Raw genomic sequence first — 19,420 nt, 5'->3', positions numbered from 1 at the left:
GAGAAGTATTCAGCAATGATATAAATATGGCTTTTGGAACAGACAAATGTAAGAAAAATAGCATAGTCAAGGGAAAATACACTAAACAAGAAGATTATATATTGGATAACCACAGCGACTGCATACAAGCGATGGAAAAAACAGGTGCCTATAAATATCTAGGATACAGACAAAAAATAGGAATAGATAATACAAATATTAAAGAAGAACTAAAAGAAAAATATAGACAAAGACTAACAAAAATACTGAAAACAGAATTGACAGCAAGAAATGAGACAAAAGCTATAAATACTTATGCTATACCAATATTTACCTACTCATTTGGAGTAGTGAAATGGAGTAACACAGACCTAGAAGCACTCAATACACTTACACGATCACAATGCCACAAATATAGAATACATCACATACATTCAGAAACAGAAAGATTCACATTAAGCAAAAAGGAAGGCGGAAGGGAATTTATCGACATAAAAAACCTACATTATGAACAGGTAGACAATTTAAGAAAATTCTTTGTAGAATGAGCAGAAACTAGCAAAATACACAAAGCAATCATTCATATAAATACATCGGCTACACCATTGCAATTTCATAACCACTTCTACAACCCTTTAGATCACATAACATCAACAGATACGAAGAAAGTAAATTGGAAAAAGAAAACACTACATGGCAAGCACCCATATCATCTAACACAGCCACACATTGATCAAGATGCATCCAACACATGGCTAAGAAACGGCAATATATACAGTGAGATGGAAGGATTCACGATTGCAATACAGGATCAAACTATAAACACCAGATATTACTGCAAGCATATTATTAAAGATCCCAATACCACAATAGATAAATACAGACTTTGCAAACAACAAATAGAAACAGTAGATCACATCACAAGCGGATGTACAATACTAGCAAATACAGAATACCCCAGTAGACATGAGAATGTAGCAAAAATAATACATCAACAACTTGCCTTACAACTAATAAACTAATAAAACAACACATTCCCACATACAAGTATGCACCACAAAATGTACTGGAGAATGATGAATACAAATTATACTGGAACAGAACCACTATAACAGATAAAACAACACCACATAACAAACCTGACATCATACTCACCAATAAAAAGAAGAAATTAGCACAACTAATCGAAATATCCATACCCAATACAATAAATATACAGAAGAAAACAGGAGAAAAAATTGAATAATACATCCATCTGGCTGAGGAAGTCAAGGACATGTGGCATCAGGATAAAGTTGACATTATACCAATTATACTATCAACTACAGGAGCCATACCACGCAATATCCACCAGTACATCAGCGCAATAGAGCTACATCCAAACTTATATATACAACTACAGAAATCTGTAATTATTGATACATGTTCAATTATACAAAAGTTCCTAAATGCAATGTAACATACACCGTACAGTTAAAAGGAAGTCACACTTGATCAAGGTCCACGTCATTTTCCATTTCTAACTAGACATAACATCTGAGAAAGGGAAGAAATAATAATAATAATAATAATAATAATAATAATAATAGTAATAATAGCTTTATTCAACATCGAATGGTACACTGCACATGTACAAAGAAACAGTAATGATTAAAGTTATTTGTACAATACACAAGATACATTCTTCTGAATACGTCATTAATTTACAACAAAATTACAATAAGATGTTTATTGATTTCTATTCAGATAATTTCACAAAGCATTTGTTGTTCTTCATATAAGTATTCTATTCTTCTAATGTGCAGAAAGAGTGTTTTACTAAAAATTTCTTAAGCTGATGTTTCAGTTTAATTGTAGAAATAGCCATGACTGCACTAGGCAGTGCATTAGCTAATTTTATACCTGCATACTGAGGCCCCTTTTCGTAAAGTGCTGTTATTTGGCTACCAATGTAAAACCTTTCTTTATTTCTAGCATTGTACTGGTGGAAATCTGAATAAGTGTTTGGGTGTAGTCTTTTCACAAGCAATATGGCTTTTAGAATGTATGTGTTTGAGGGAATATGGAATAGTTGTAGGTAAACAACTAGAATTCTCTCAGATACAGATTTATCCACACTTAGCTTCTACACAGATACAAGTCCGGAGGCTAACTGCCGTTAGCGTCCAACATCCTGCCCAAAGCCCTCTCCTCCAAGATAGCACACTTACGCACAGAACAAATATCAATATTTATGGCGCTCTATGCCACATAGCCCCCCCCCCCCCCCCCCCCGCCCTGCGCAGTATGGAATACGTCCCTGTGAATGGGGGGGGGGGGGGGGGAGGGGTGAGAAGTTAGGAAGGTAACACACAGTTCTTCTGCATCAGGCGGAAGTGGTCGACTGGTAGGAGAACGGGGGGTGAAACCCGGTACGTCAACGGTGAAGTCAGCAAGAGACGAGGGCGGCTGAAGACGACGTCCCGTCCTGGAGTGGAGGTGTAGCACTTCGTCAGCCAGCAGGCGGAGAATCACCTTGCCAGAAGGCCTAACAAAGGCACGCAAATTGCCACATGCAGCACTTCTGCTCAATTTTAAGCGGCGCCCCACACGAGATTCTGCACTTCCTCCCTCAATATTGGGACACGCGAGTACCACACACACCGTATCGCCATCTACGACAACAGATGATTTACGTATGTCATCAGGGTGCATATGTGTTGTGAATTCTTGGATGGCAATTGTACAAGCAATGGTAGGGAGGCACGGAGGTGTGGGAAAGCCATGGCAGGGCGAAGCATCTGCTAAGAGGGGGGTGGCAGGTGCACTGGACTGCGCAGGAGACAACCTCGGGATATCAGCTGACAGACGAGAATCCGAGTGGTTGGCAGTTCGACTGTGAGGGCTGTGAGGAGTGAAGCCCCGAAAAGATTGGCCACCCGAATTAGATGAACGCGGAGAAGGAGCAGTGCTCGGCAGAGAAGCACGCTGTGGAGAATCAATACCTGAATGCATGGTATGGGAAGATGGATGGCTGCTCGAAGCAGGAGTGGGAGTAATAGGGGCAGAATCAGGGAGGTTCACCTGAGGCCCAATGGAAGCTGGTTTCACTCGGTTGAGTGAGACCGTGATTACGGAGTATTTTATGAGGAGATCCATGTTATTCTCAGAGCGTTTGACGACCTTGTAAGGACCTGTGTAGGGCGACTGAAGCGGTGCATTGACTGAGTCGTCTCTGAGAAACACATACTCACAAGAGTCTAGCGTGCGCGGTACGTACACGCGCGGAGGTGTATGAGCAGCCGGAGGTGGCGGCTGAATTTTGCTGCAATGCAAGCGCACCCGCTCGAGAAGTGAAGGGAGTTCAGAGGGCTGTGGAAGTGGGGTCAGAGTGACTAATTCTCCAGGCAAAACCAGAGGTTGGCCATACACAAACTCGGCTACGGAACCCTTGAGGTCTTCCTTGAAAGTCGCACGAAGGCCAAGAAGCACAAAGGGCAGTGCCTCTGTCCATAGTGAGTCATGGCAACGCAGGGCAGACTCTAAGGTGTGATGCCATCGGTCAACAAGCCCATTGCTTTGGGGGTGGTATGCAGAAGCATGAATTTTGACAATACCACACATTTTACATAAGTCAGAGAAAACTGAAGACTCGAATTGTCGCCCCTGGTCAGTGGTGAGGTAAACAGGTGAGCCAAATCTAGAGATCCACGAATCTAAGAATGCTCGACTTACTGTCTCAGAGGTAATGTTCGGAATAGGCACAGCCTCAGCCCACCGAGTCATCCTGTCAATAGCTGTAAACAAGTAACGGAAACCCTTGGAGGGGGGCAAAGGGCCTATGAGGTTGACATGAAAATGGTGAAACCGGCCTGGCGGTTGGGCAAAACAGCCAAGGGGTGTAGAAGCGTGCCCGGAAACTTTGTTCTGTTGACACACCACGCATGCCCTTGCCCAAGACTGACAGTCAAGGCGCATGTCTCTCCAGACAAACCGTTCAGCTACAAGACGGGTGGAAGCTTTGACACCGGGGTGTGCTAATGTGTGTAGTTTGTCAAAGACCTGGCGTTGAAGGGGCTTAGGAATGAATGCCCGCAATGTACCAGTCGATTCATCACACCATACTAAGTCAGATATGCCAGGGAAAGTAGAGCGTACCGGTTGGAGAGAGCAGCTGTGGTCTGAAATTAACTGCATGGTATCGGGGTCTGCCGATTGCAACCGAGGTAGGTCTGTTAAGTCAATTAAGGTTGTGACAGCACCAACACACGAGAGAAAATCAGCGACCACATTGTCTGCTCCTCGGATGTAGCGAATGTCATTTGTAAATTGCAAGATGTAATCGATGTGACGAAAGCGTCATGAGGGCAGATCAGCCGCAGGATTTTTTATGGCAGGAACCAACGGCTTGTGAGCACATAGAAATCTCGTCCCTCAACATCAGTTCTGAAGTGTCTTATGGCCTCGTAAACTGCAAGTAATTCTCTGTCGAATGCTGAGTATTTCTTCTGCGCGTTGTTTAGCTTTTTTGAGAAAAACTGCAGGGGGGTCGTAACATCATTGTATGTCTGACTCAGTACTGCGCCGATAGCATTGTCACTAGCATCAGTAGTGATAAACATTGTGGCATCCACCCGTGGGTGAGCAATAGTGACAGCGGAGGCCAACAACTGTTTGAGTTCATTAAATGCCTTGTCCATGTCTGGTGTCCATGGTACCTGGCGGGTGCCAGAAGTTTGTGGGCCAGCGAGAGCATCTGTGAGAGGAGCCTGCACCACAGAAGTGGCTGGCAAATGTTTCCGGTAATAATTAACTGTCCAATGAACCTGCATAATTCCCTATAGGTCTGAGGGCGTAGCATCTCCAGAACAGACTTGATCTTGTCCTGTGGTGGTGTCAGACCGTCCGATGACACAACATAACTTAGGAATGTGACGGATGACTGGTGCAATTGAGTCTTTTTATTGTTCAGTTCAATACCAGCGGCTGCTAAAAAATCTGTCACGACTTGAACACGCTCCTCACTCTGTTCCAAAGTAGAAGCAAAAACCAATATGTTGTCCATGTATACGAAACAAAAGTCTAGATGGGATAAAATTTGATTGATGAAATGCTGCCATGTTTGGGGGCCTTTTTCAACCCAAACGGCATAAATTTGTATTGGAACAGCCCGAAGGGAGTGGTTATGGCAGTCTTTTCAATATCTTCCGGAGCCATAGGAATCTGATGAAATGCGTTCTTACAGTCCAAAACAGAGAATTACTTTGCACCCGCGAGCGCATGATTGGAGTCTGCAATGTGTGGGACCAGATATTTATCAATGATGGTGCGGGCATTTAAACGCCTATAGTCTCCAGCAACCGGAAGAAGGTTCAATTATTCCCTTTTGTAACAGATCGTCCAATTGTTCTTTTGCTATTTTCATAAATTCTGGCTTGAGGCGGCGTGGGTGTTGCGATATGGGTGGCCCATCGGTTAGACGTAACCAATGAACTGTGTCATTAGTGACTACTGCAATACGTGGCGCGGCACGACAGTGAGATGTCCGTGAAGCAGAGCAGGCAGTGGCGGACGGGCCAAGCTGTGGCGCTGAGGCACGGAAGTACAGGTGTGCCACCCGCTCGTAGGCTGCGTAAAGGCCGTACACGTGTTAACATGGGCGAGGTTGGTACACTGGTTCTTGGTAGCGGGCTGTGCCGCTACAAGCGCTGTAGGCACGAGTGGGCGTGGCCGGACAGCAGATGGCCGTAGTTCATTGCCACGAGCTTAGCAAGTTAATTGCCCATTCGGAACGCAAGGAGCATGTGCACTCGGGCATACCCTATCACTACAAAAGGGGGTGCTGACACAGTTTACAGAGTTCACAACATTGTTGTTAACGTGCACGGGCATGGGAACACCCAATTGGCATGGACTGACCTTGTCTGTAGCCGACGAGTCGTCTGCTTGTAGTGCCGTGAGGCGTTGTTGTGTGGAGGCCAACTCGTGGTGTATGTCGCGGAGATGCAGCAGCATTTCCATACGTTCCACCCACAACTTCAAAGGCTTGGCGCACTCCACTAGCCACTTGTTTGTCCAAGATTGCAGCTCCAAGAATAGATTGACACACTTCTTAGCACAGCACACATGTTTGGTGTTAGCCGAACTGTTACTCGGCGAAGCGAAAGGAATATGTTTGTTAAGGGGGAGGGGGGGGGGAGGGTAAAACACAGTATTTTGCACAAAATCTAGTGACAACTGATGGTGCTTGAGGAAATCAATGCCGAGAATAGGTGCTTCAATTGTTGACACTAGAAACGTCCACTCCAGCTTTCACTCGGGCGAAAGTTTCACTGTATACAAAGTGGAACCCGAACACTGTAGGGTAGACAAGTTCACTGCACAAAGTACTGTTTTGTGTGGTTGCACTTTATTGGTTGCTAGGTGAACTGGCAGCAAAGAGACGTCTGCGCCAGTGTCTACCAGAAAACGTACACCTGATCGTAAATCGCGAACATAGACTCGACCACACTTACTGTTATTGTCCGAAACGGAGTGCAACGTAGGATGGTACCTGTTGTTTACATCACAGGAGGTGGCACCATAGCCTACCTGCAGTTGGAGTTTGGGTAAGAACACAGTGACTGGCATTTGCGAGCTTGCTCCCCGAATCTCGCGTGGAAGAAACAGTAAGGTTGGGCGGGCCTGTGCTCCTGTGGGTAGTTGCTAGGTGACGGAGTATGTGCCCCAGACTCTTCCACAGAGGCCGATGCACTGTCGTTGTGGGGAGTTGAAGGTGCAGGCAGGGTGGCTAGTTTAAAAAACTTGTTATTAACAGCACCAGACAAGAGCGTGGTGTCAGAAAGCGTCTTAGTGCGGTCACGTCCAGAATGCAGTGCACGGGGCTCACGTTTTTCAGTCCAGATTTCTGCGAGCATGTCATCAGGCATAACTTGCTCATCGACGAGAAGACGGATGCACTGCCACAGCTGGGACGGAGACCTGTCGCCGAGACACTCTTCGTAGACGAGCTGTCGCACATTTTCTCTCCTGGTTTTAGAGACGCGCTCCAGTATCGTCTGTTTCGCCACAGCATACTTTCCTGCTAGGGGGGGGGGGTGCTTTGACCAGATCGTAAATTAAATCAACGCGGTCGTGAAGATGGTTCATGAGGCAGGCGAAGCGTGCATCGTCGTCCAAAGCACAGACATTGAATGTTTGCTCAACCAGGTTAAACCAGAACTCTGGGTGAGCGGGTTTGAAGTCTGGTAATTTTGGCAGATTCGGCACTGCAGTCACTGCGGAGGTGCGCCTATTACTTTGGCCGGAAGTAGGGCATGCAGAAGATTGCGAGTCCGAATTATTGGCGTCCTGTAATGCAAGAATCGCGAAATTCACTTGATGCGGGGGGGGGGGGGGGGGGGGCGGCTGAGAAGCGACGGACGCTCGAACGGTGTGAGGATTGTAGTCAAAATGTGCATTCTCATTGATGTGGTAGCTCGGAGAGAAGCCACAAGTGCTTAAGTACGCCGGTGAATGTCTGTTATGCACACAGTATTCACTCGACCGTGAGTGGTGGGGCTGGTTGTAGATGTCAGAGTAATTACTGTCCAGCACAGAATTATTGACTTGATTAGAAGCAACACAAGGATCCCACACACGTCCATTAGGATGCACACTCAGTGTGATATTTGCTGTTTGGAGAGCATTGAACACCTGTTGACTAACTGGCGCAGAAGGATACACACGTGGCGGGAACTGATTCGAGTTTGAATTTACTACTGGATTTTCCAAAGTAGCAAAACCTCGCTCGACGCCATGAACTGTATTGAATTGTGTGTTCGACACAGGAGTAGGAATGTCCCGACCAACACTCTGTGGAGAACACGTGGGAAGGTCCAGGCTAACAAGGCCAGAGTCCACGACCGTTGGCAGTTGGAAGAAACTGGCGGCACTCGATGAATTCCACTGCATGTTCTGGCTGAAGGATTTCGAAGATTCTTGCGGCATGTCCACTACAATGGCAGGAGTGCTGGAGAGATGTTGCTGGAATCTGGATGGCAGTGAATGCTGAAAGGCCATTGTCTGGAGCTGAACAAAGGCCCTCACGATCGCGGAGAAACCCGACGTGGTAGGCGCGTAAATAACCTTCGGGCGGTAACTTGGACGCGTATTACACAAAAACGGCGTCACCAGTGAGGGAATATGGAATAGTTGTAGGTAAACAACTAGAATTCTCTCAGATACAGATTTATTCACACTTACCTTCTAGACAGATACAAGTCCAGAGGCTAACTGCCGTTAGCGTCCAACATCCTGCCCAAAGCCCTCTCCTCCAAGATAGCACACTTACTCACAGAACAAAAATCGATATTTATGGCGCTCTTTGCCACATGTTTATAACAGTTAACACCTCTGTTTTTGGAAACAAGTTGTGACAAGATTCATTCCCTATATTTTGCGCCACAGATTCTCACACTCCTTTTTTGAAGAATGAGTAGCTTATCTAGATTATCTTTGGTTGTTGCCCCCCAAATTTCAATACCGTAGTTCAAGTGAGAGAAGAAAACAGCATGGTATGCAGTCTTTAGGACTACTGTGTCTCTACAGAAGTTGCTAATAGTACTGATTGCAAATATATTTTTTGACAACTTAGTTGCTAGGGAGTCAATATGTGTGTCCCATTTCAGGTTGCTTTGGATTGTTACGCCAAGGAATTTTACACTAGACTCTTTCTTTACCAATTCGTTGCACATGTATAATTTAATTTCATTATTCAAACTACTTTCGTTAAACTGCATCAAACATGTTTTACTGGTGCTTACATTAAATGGCTTTCATTAATAAACTGAACAATTTCTTTTGTCATATTATTACGCTCGGCCTCTAGTTCATTGCACGATTCCTTTTTACATACAATGGATGTATCATCAGCATACAGAACCAATTTTGGAATTTATAGTACAGTATTTAATATCATTTACATAGATCAAGAACAGAAGGGGGCCCAACACCGAGCCCTGGGGCATGCCATATTTTATGCAAGTGATCTCTGATTTGTAGACACCACTTTCTGTTTTAAATAGAACAAACTGTTTTCTATTGCTCATATAACACTTTATTAGGTCATAAGCAACGCCTCTAATGCCCGTGTTCCATAGCTTGTCTAATAGGATGTCAACGTTCACACAATCAAAGGCTTTTTCCAGGTCTGGGTATACACCTGCCACATGTTCCTTGCTTTTGATACCCCCTAACACCTCTTCAACTAGTTGAGCAGCTGCAGTGCTAGTTGATTTACCTTTTAGGAATCCATTTTGATTTTCGAACATCAGGTTGTGTTTGTTAAGAAAGTTTGTAATCCTGTCGTATATAACTTTCTCAACTAATTTAGAAAAGACAGGAAGGATTGAGACTGGTCTGTAGTTTTCTATTTTGTTGTCACCTTTCTTAGAAATGGGTGTCACCTGTGCTATTTTTAGTCTGGAAAGGTGCCTGATTCTATTATATTGTTGACTGCTACAGACAGAGGTACAGAGACATTTTGGCAACAGGCTTTTAAAACATTAATATTTAGGCCATAATGCCCAGCTGAATTAGGGGGTTTTAGAGAGATAGTGATGCCTATTATTTCTGCACAGTTTGTGGGGGCTATATATATACTATGGTCACATGTATTACCTTTAAAACTTTAGTGCATGTTTTTATGTTTGTCATTTATGGCTTCCCCTACAGAAGAAAAATATTCATTAAAAATATTTGCAATTTCCAGTTGGTCTTTCATGAGCATACCATTGTTGTTAACAGTAAAGTCCATACAGGATTTGTCATTGCTGGTTCTAAAACTCTTTATGACTGCCCAGACGCCAGCAGTTATGTTGTGTGAGTTTTGAAGCTTATTTGCAACATAGTTGCTCCTGGTCTGTGTGAGTAAGTCCTTACAGTGTGCTTGATATATTTTGAAGGATTCCTTTAGCTCAGGAATCTCTCTATTGTTCAGCATTGCACTGTGGAGTAGTTCTAATTTTTCCCTCTCTTCAGTGACATTACTATTTACCCAAACATTTTTGTTTATATTTTTTCATACTATTGTTACAATGCAGAACCCTCTAAACTTCCTAGATACAAGGGTGGGGGAGTTAACACTAATACCATAGGAGGTCCTAAAATAGAAAAAGAAAAACAAACATTAGCCAAATACTGAATAGTTAGTGCTGTTGTGGTGTACCATTGCATACCATCACAAATCAAGCACTAAACTAATGTATGTCCACTGTTCCACTAAACAAAGTAAAATGGAAAGGAAAAGAGGGAATGAGATCGCAGCAATGAAATGAAATCAACCAAGTTGAAGTAAAACTCCATTATTTTCCCTTTAGAAACATAAAACCTGAAAAATGTCACACAGGCGAAAATGACCACCTGCAGTCTTTTAAGATAAAAAGTTTTAAAATTCATTCAGTTTTCGTAATATATGTTTATATTGTACAGAAATCATAAACCATCAAAGTACATTAAAAGTCATGAATTATAACCCCCTGTTGAACAATACTCACCGGTCAGATTGAGCAGTGTATTCCTTCCTATGTGAGCCAGCCACCAACCAGCACTCCTCTGGCCACCTAGTAAAACTGTGCCCCTACTCCAATCCTGCTCCCAATCTGGGGCCCCAAGAGCCGTTCTCTTGCAGTTGACCCAGATGCAAGAACTGACTGACACACCCACCCACCATCTCCTACCACAGTTCAGTCACAGGTATTTCCTACCGTATAAAAGACGGAGCCACGTGTGAAAGCAGTCATGTTACATGTCAGCTATGCTGCAGTAACAAGTACTGTGCAGCCTTCTGTATGGGCATGACAAGTAACCAACTGTCTACTCACCTGAATGGCCACCACCAAACTGCAGCAAACTGCAAACTTGACTATCCTGTTGCCAAAGATGTTGCGGACCACAGCAAAAGCAACTGCTTCACTACACAAGCCATCTGGATATTCCCTTCCAGTACTAGTTTCTCTGAACTTCACTGGTGGAAATTTAGTCTCTCACAATCCTCCTGGCCTAAACTCTGCTAACTTGTTTCTCACTGCATCACCTTACCTCTTCTCTTCTCTCTCACTCTTTTCTTCCCCTCTTCCTTTCTCTCTTTCCTCCCTGTCTCCTCTTTCATCTACACCTTGTTCTCCTTTGCTCGCTCCCCTTCTCCTCCCCCTCCCCCTTTCTGTATTTATATGCACAGCCCTCTGAACTCCTTTCACCTTCTTGTGCAGTCATGAGTTATCTGTTGAAAGACCTGCCTCACACTATCCTACTACTCACTCCTCACCTTGTGCGTGTTTCTCCACTCTGTCACCTCCAGCATCTACCCAGGTAATTGTTCTCAATAACTAGTAATCAACAGTCAGTCTCACTGAGGCTTCAAGTGTGTGCATTTGAGTGGCTGTGTGGTTTTACATGTGAATGTGTATAGTTTTTTTAGAGAAAGAGCAAGAGCTTGAAGACTAGAATGAATATTGTTTTTTGTTGCATGTTTCTATGAGCCACACATCAGTCAGATATAGGTGAGTGGTTGAATAAATGAATATGAATTTTTCCACTGTCATTTCTATACATTGACTCTTTCGTAACACTTGTCTAAAAAGAACAGCTGTGCCACAAAGATATGATTGTTATATATGAGGTACAGTCACATTCACTAGTGAAATGGTTTGCATTATGCATAACACAAAATTTCAAAAGGCTTTTACAGGAACTGAATGTCGTTAACAATAAACTACAGTTTTTTTAGCTTAATACTCTGCTACAAACCCATTCTTCTGCTCCTCTTTTCTCACTGATTCTGCTTACTAAGAAGTGTATGACACTTCCACATTAGTCAAAATTTTACAGTTTGGGTCCATCTAACAGGTGTTGTTCAAGAGAAAGAAATTAGGATGGGCACTAATCAAAGCAAACTAATACTGTGCAGCCAACTGACTGTTTTTGGTATGCTGAGACTACATTTAGGATGGGAGCTTGCAGAAACATTCAAGAATATACCAGAGTGTTCTAAATGAGTGACAGTCAATGATCTGATAAGCACATGTGAGTGTATAATGAAGCACAGGATATTTTGAATATTTGTTTTGAGAACTTTACATATTGTTCCTTCATTAAAAAACTCTCAAATGAAGTATATTGGCATATATGTTTATAAAGATGATTTTTTCTTCTGCTGGTGTCAAGACATATAGTTTGTAAAATTATTTCGCAATACATTGTATTTGGCCTATAGATCTTAGGGTACACATTCAAATCAAATAACATTAATTTAATCATCTCAATATATATATTTTCCTTGGAGGTCTGACTCATATAAAGTTCATAATGTGACAATTTGTAAGAGATATAATTCAGACTGGAAGTTAATGTTATGATTAATTTGTGTTCCAGTGTGCAGTTCACTGTATCTTCAGGCAGATGGGAATGGTGAGTACAGAACAATTAAAACGGTACAGGGTGAGGCAATCAAATGGACTGAGGACTGGCTGGCTTCTATGTTATGTGGTTTATGGGACTGAGGGACTTCATCTTGTGCACATAGATAAGTGGAAGTTTTAGCAGCCATGGAGTATTGGTCAAGTACACAACATGAGTTTGATATAAGGACATATTACAAACACTCAGATAGGTTTGTAGCTCAGCACACTTTCTGTTAAGATTTTTATTTATCCCCATGGGTTCCCGTGTCATCTTCCAATACTATCAAACCTTGGGTGAGAAAATTTCAAGACCCTGGTAGCACTACCAAAAGAAGAAGTTATAGTGTAAAAACAAGCCAAACCCAAAGAGAACTGAGGGTTTGCATGAAGCTTTATGAAGAAATCCATGAGAATCAACTAGAAAGCACAGCGCAGAACTTAGTCTCAGCCAATCAGTCAGTGAGAAGGATTTTGAAAAATGGTTCAAATGGCTCTGAGCACTATGGGACTTAGCATCTGAGGTCATCAGTCCCCTAGAACTTAGAACTACTTAAACCTTACTAACCTAAGGACACCACACACATCTGTGCCCAAGACAGGATTTGAACCTGTGACCGTAGCAGTCGCACGATTCCAAACTGAAGTGCCTAGAACTGCTCGGCCACCGTGGTCAGCAAGGACTTTGAATAATGATCTCTGCTGCCATCCATACAAGGTGCAGATTATATAAGTCCTCCAACTTCAAGATCACAATAACCACATACACATTTGCCAAGTGGTATGAAATGTTATTGGATGAAATGAAGACGGAATCCACAATTTATGGATGAGCGACAAAGCCCTCTTTTAAGAAAAGGTGTGACAAGAAGTCACTGAAGAGGTATGCTCCCATTTTTATGGAGGTACCAGAGCCAGAGCAGATGTGAACTACACTATGGGGTCCAGCACAGATGGTGACAGCAGCTACAGGGGCAGAGGGCTCACAGGTTGGTCACACATGGATTGATCTGGTCATAGTGTCATGACGCCAAATCATTACAGCTGCACAGCACACAGATACAGTGGCCCTGGCAGCTTTGGCAGTGATGAACGATGGCTGTTATTCACTTAGGGTGCTGGCCAAACCCTCAGTCCCAGACACTGGAGCCCAGATGGAATCACTGGAATCACTGGAAGGCAGGTGGCAGGGCTTTGGCTGGAGCAGATGAAGCAGTATACAGGACTGGTGGCTGTGAAGTTGCTTTGTCATCCTACGGTCAACGCCTGGAGTGAACCTACATGAATTCAAGAACCTCTTGAGGGCTTCATTGGGAGAAGCCTGAGTGACAAATTTTTTCATCTGGAGCTTGAATGTACAGACCAGTTGCTCCACCTCTCCATTGGACTGCGGATAAGGGGGATTGACTGTAACATGCAAGATGCCATTCTTTGTACAATAATCTTCAAAATTTTGAGACACAAACTGTGGACCATTATCCATCACAAGTGTATATGGCAATCCTTCTAAGGGAAGAACTTTGAGAGGGCCATAACCATAGCCACTGTGGACATGGATGGGTAGTGAACCACATAAGGAGATTTTGAGAAAGCATCAGCTATTACAAGCCAAAAGGAGTTAAGGAATGGACCCATGAAACCAGCATGAATTCACTCCCATGGGTGCTGGGAGGCTGGCCACAGGGAAAGATAGGCCTGTGGTGCCACTTGATAGGTGGTACACTGTAGGCAGGCTGTCACAACACAATTATCTCATTGTCAATCAAAGGTGTGGCGGCAGGCCAGCAGTCTTGTATGAGAAACACCCCAGTGGTGAAGGTGTGATGGAGGCAGACACATGATGTTCCAATGCAATGCGGACTGGATCACAATCCTGGGCACCAACTCTTCAGAAGCCAACAGTAGCACACCATCAAGAACTGATATGTGGTGGTGAAGACCATAATAATTACACAAAGGATCTGATACCCAGCCAAGTGATTTATCTGGCCAGCTGTACTGGATAAATTGAACAACCTAACATAAGACAGGATCAGCCATGACAGCCACCAAAATCTGAGAACTAGTAATGGGGAAACAATCCACCTTGTTTTGGGATTCTGTGTATAAATGGAAACACAACAGTTCATCCTGATCAGATGCTGGATCGAGGCCAAGCAGCAACTGAGAAAGAGCATCTGCATTAGTGTGTTGTGCTGTCAGTCAGAAAATTTCATAGTTATAGCACAACAAAAACAGAGCCCATTACTGGAGACAATAGGCTACTTTGTCCAGTAAGGATGCTGAAAGATTAGAAAGAGAAGCCAGAGGTTTATGATCAGTAATCAAATGCAACTTAGAACTACACAGGAAAACATGAAATTTTTGTAGTGGGTACATGATAGCAAGGGCTTCTTTCTCTATCTGTGAGTAATTCTGTATCGCTGATTCAGAAGTTTGGAAATGTAAACAAAAGGGTGACCAGAACTGTCCACGTATTTTTGCACAAGAATGGCCCCAAGACCACACTGGGAGATGTCTGTGACCAAACCAAGATGTTGGCCTGGTTGTAAGGTAACCAAGCAAGGTGTTGAGTGTAATTTTGACCTTAATAGGATAAACACATGCTCATAGGTCATCAACTGGTAAAAAAAAACATCTTTACATAAGGCAGCATGAACCAGCTGGGCCAACATTGCTGCACCAGGATGAAATTTGTAGTAGCATGCAATCTTTCCAAGAAAGGCTTGCAACTCTTTGGCATTGGTAGGATGTGGCAAAGCTGTAATGGCACTGACATAGTGCCATAAGGTCTTGACATCACTATGTGAGTCTTCAAAACTGAGATAGATGATAGACTGCTGAAGAATTGTTATTTTTACAATTTATATTTCACACAAGTGGCCTGTAGAACTATGAACAAGGCACGAAGGTTCTGCAAATTTCATCTGTTGTGGAACCTAAGATCATGATATCATTCAGGTAGTAAATGCACCCTGGCACAGAAGCCATGAGTTGCTCCAAAAATCATTGGAAAATGGCAGGTGTTGGTATTTGCATAATCCCAAGAGGGTATTTATTATGAGGACATGTTTGGAATCATTACCCAGAGGCAGCCGTAAGTAAGATTCTGAAATTTCTGTTTTGGAAAAATATTGGTCCCTGGGAAACCTTGCTAACAGTTCATCTGGATGGGATAAGGGATAGGTATCAATAATAGACTGTGAATTTACAGACACATTAAAACCACCACATAACTGAAGGTTTCCATTAGGTATTTTTGACAATTACCGTCAGAGTAGACCATTCACTACAGGCGACGTGTGTGATAACATCCAAAGATAGAAGTTGGTTTTGTTCTAAGTTGTCTTGCTCCTGTAATGGGACTGGGCGGGCATGAAAATAATAAGGGTGTCCCATTGGTTTCATTGTGATGAGAACCCTGAAACTGGCAACACACCCTAAACCTTCTGAAAACAGGGAGGAATATTCTGAGCAGAGCACATCCAGTTGTTGATAGAGAACTTGATCCAATACCAGATGCACTTTGTCACAAATAGAGAGCTCAAAAATTCTAAAGGCATATGATCCAATTACGTTTTCAGTGTTGGCATCATCCACTACTGTTGCTGTTGTTGTGGTCTTCAGTCCTGAGACTGGTTTGATGCAGCTCTCCATGCTACTCTATCCTGTGCAAGCTTCTTCATCTCCCAGTACCTACTGCAACCTACATCCTTCTGAATCTGCTTAGTGTATTGATCTCTTGGTCTCCCTCTCCGATTTTTACCCTCCACGCTGCCCTCCAATACTAAATTGGTGATCCCTTGATGCCTCAGAACATGTCCTACCAACCGATCCCTTCTTCTGGTCAAGTTGTGCCACAAACTTCTCTTCTCCCCAATCCTATTCAATACTTCCTCATTAGTTATGTGATCTACCCATCTAATCTTCAGCATTCTTCTGTAGCACCACATTTCAAAAGCTTCTATTCTCTTCTTGTCCAAACTGGTTATCGTCCATGTTTCACTCCATACAAATACTTTCAGAAATGACTTCCTGACACTTAAATCTATACTCGATGTTAACAAATTTCTCTTCTTCACAAACGCTTTCCTTGCCATTGCCAGTCTACATTTTATATCCTCTCTACTTCGACCATCATCAGTTATTTTGCTCCCCAAATAGCAAAACTACTTTACTACTTTAAGTGCCTCATTTCCTAATCTAATTCCCTCAGCATCACCCGACTTAATTAGACTACATTCCATTATCCTTGTTTTGCTTTTGTTGATGTTCATCTTATATCCTCCTTTCAAGACACTGTCCATTCCATTTAACTGCTCTTCCAAGTTCTTTGCTGTCTCTGACAGAATTACAATGTCATCGGCGAACCTCAAAGTTTTTATTTCTTCTCCATGAATTTTAATACCTACTCCGAATTTTTCTTTTGTTTCCTTTACTGCTTGCTCAATATACAGATTGAACAACATCGGGGAGAGGGTACTACCCTGTCTTACTCCCTTCCCAACCACTGCTTTCCTTTCATGTCCCTCGACTCTTATAACTGCCATCTCATTTCTGTACAAATTCTATAGCCTTTTGCTCCCTGTATTTTACCCCTGCTACCTTCAGAATTTGAAAGAGAGTATTCCAGTCAACATTGTCAAAAGCTTTCTCTAAGTCTTCAAATGCTAGAAGCGTAGGTTTGCCTTTCCTTAATCTTTCTTCTAAGATAAGTCATAAGGTCAGTATTGCCTCATATGTTCCAGTGTTTCTACAGAATCCAAACTGATCTTCCCTGAGGTTGGCTTCTACTAATTTTTCCATTCGTCTGTAAAGAATTTGTGTTAGTATTTTGCAGCTGTGACTTATTAAATTGATAGTTCGGTAATTTTCACATCTGTCAACACCTGCTTTCTTTGGGATTGGAACTATTATATTCTTCTTGAAGTCTGAGGGTATTTCGCCTGTTTCATACATCTTGCTCACCAGATGGTAGAGTTTTGTCAGGACTGGCTCTCCCAAGGCCGTCAGTAGTTCCAATGGAATGTTGTCTACTCCGGGGGCCTTGTTTCGACTCAGGTCTGTCAAACTCTTCACGCAGTATCTTATCTCCCATTTCATCTTCATCTACATCCTCTTCCATTTCCATAATATTGTCCTCAAGCACATCGCCCTTGTATAGACCCTCTATATACTCCTTCCACCTTTCTGCTTTCCCTTCTTTGCTTAGAACTGGGTTTCCATCAGAGCTCTTGATATTCATACAAGTGGTTCTCTTCTCTCCAAAGATCTCTTTAATTTTCCTGTAGGCAGTATCTATCTTACCCCTAGTGAGATAGGCCTCTACATTCTTACATTTGTCCTCTAGCCATCACTGCTTAGCCATTTTGCACTTCCTGTCGATCTCATTTTTGAGAAGTTTGTATTCCTTTTTGCCTGCTTCATTTACTGCATTTTTATATTTTCTCCTTTCATCAATTAAATTCAATATTTCTTCTGTTACCCAAGGATTTCTACTAGCCCTCGTCTTTTTATCTACTTGATCCTCTGCTGCCTTCACTACTTCATCCCTCACAGCTGCCCATTCTTCTTCTACTGTATTTCTTTCCCCCATTCCTGTCAATTGTTCCCTTATACTCTCCCTGAAACTCTCTACAACCTCTGGTTCTTTCAGTTTATCCAGGTCCCATCTCCTTAAATTCCCACCTTTTTGCAATTTCTTCAGTTTTAATCTACAGGTCATAACCAATAGATTGTGGTCAGAGTCCACATCTGCCCCTGGAAATGTGTTACAATTTAAAACCTGATTCCTAAATCTCTGTCTTACCAATATATAATCTATCTGATACCTTTTAGTATCTCCAGGGTTCTTCCATGTATACAACCTTCTTTCATGATTCTTAAACCAATTGTGAGGTATGATTACGTTGTGCTCTGTGCAAAATTCTACCAGGCGGCTTCCTCTTTCATTTCTTAGCCCCAATCCATATTCACCTACTATGTTTCCTTCTCTCCCTTTTCCTACACTCGAATTCCAGTCACCCATGACTATTAATTGTTCGTCTCCCTTCACAATCTGAATAATTTCTTTTATTTCATCATACATTTCTTCAATTTCTTTGTCATCTGCAGAGCTAGTTGGCATATAAACTTGTACTACTGTAGTAGGTGTGGGCTTCGTATCTATCTTGGCCACAATAATGCGTTCACTATGCTGTTTGTAGTAGCTTACCCGCATTCCTATTTTTCTATTCATTATTAAACCTACTCCTGCATTACCCCTATTTGCTTTTGTGTTTATAACCCTGTAGTCACCTGACCAGAAGTCTTGTTCCTCCTGCCACCGAACTTCATTAATTCCCACTATATCTAACTTCAACCTATCCATTTCCCTTTTTAAATTTTCTAACCTATCTGCCCAATTAAGGGATCTGACATTCCACGCTCCGATCCTTAGAATGCCAGTTTTCTTTCTCCTGATAACGACATCCTCTTGAGTAGTCCCAGCCCAGAGATCTGAATGGGGGACTATTTTACCTCCGGAATATTTTACCCAAGAGGACGCCATCATCATTTAATCATGCAGTAAAGCTGCATGACCTCGGGAAAAATTACGGCTGTAGTTTCCCCTTCCTTTCAGCCGTTCGCAGTACCAGCACAGCAAGGCCGTTTTGGTTATTGTTACAAGGCCAGATCAGTCAGTCATCCAGACTGTTGCCCTTGCAACTACTGAAAAGGCTGCTGCCCCTCTTCAGGAACCACACATTTGTCTGGCCTCTCAACAGATACCCCTCCATTGTGGTTGCACCTACAGTACGGCTATCTATATCGCTGAGGCACGCAAGCCTCCCCACCAACGGCAAGGTCCATGGTTCATGGGGGGCATCCACTACTAGAAAGGTCAAAGGTTAAAAAACTGCTTTGTACACTATGTTGTTGTTTGTTGTGGTCTTCAGTCCTGAGACTGGTTTGATGCAGCTGTCCATGCTACTGTATCCTGTGCAAGCTTCTTCATCTCCCTGTACCTACTGCAACCTACATCC

General features: G+C 42.9%; 1 protein-coding gene across 1 annotated transcript in view; it reads left to right on the top strand.

The window, feature by feature from the left end:
- The window catches only part of LOC124545359 (odorant-binding protein 59a), a 178,155-nt gene that overhangs the window by 107,006 nt on the left and 51,729 nt on the right, over positions 1-19,420 (top strand). The window contains exon 4 of the mRNA XM_047124264.1: positions 12,370-12,405. Within this exon, the coding sequence (XP_046980220.1) occupies positions 12,370-12,405 (36 nt within the window). The remainder of the gene's footprint in view (positions 1-12,369; positions 12,406-19,420) is intronic.

The sequence above is a fragment of the Schistocerca americana genome, chromosome 8 (assembly GCF_021461395.2).
Source record: "Schistocerca americana isolate TAMUIC-IGC-003095 chromosome 8, iqSchAmer2.1, whole genome shotgun sequence".
Taxonomy (NCBI): domain Eukaryota; kingdom Metazoa; phylum Arthropoda; class Insecta; order Orthoptera; family Acrididae; genus Schistocerca; species Schistocerca americana.
The sequence above is the reverse complement of the archived record's forward strand: the minus strand, read 5'-3'. Positions and strand labels throughout refer to the sequence as shown.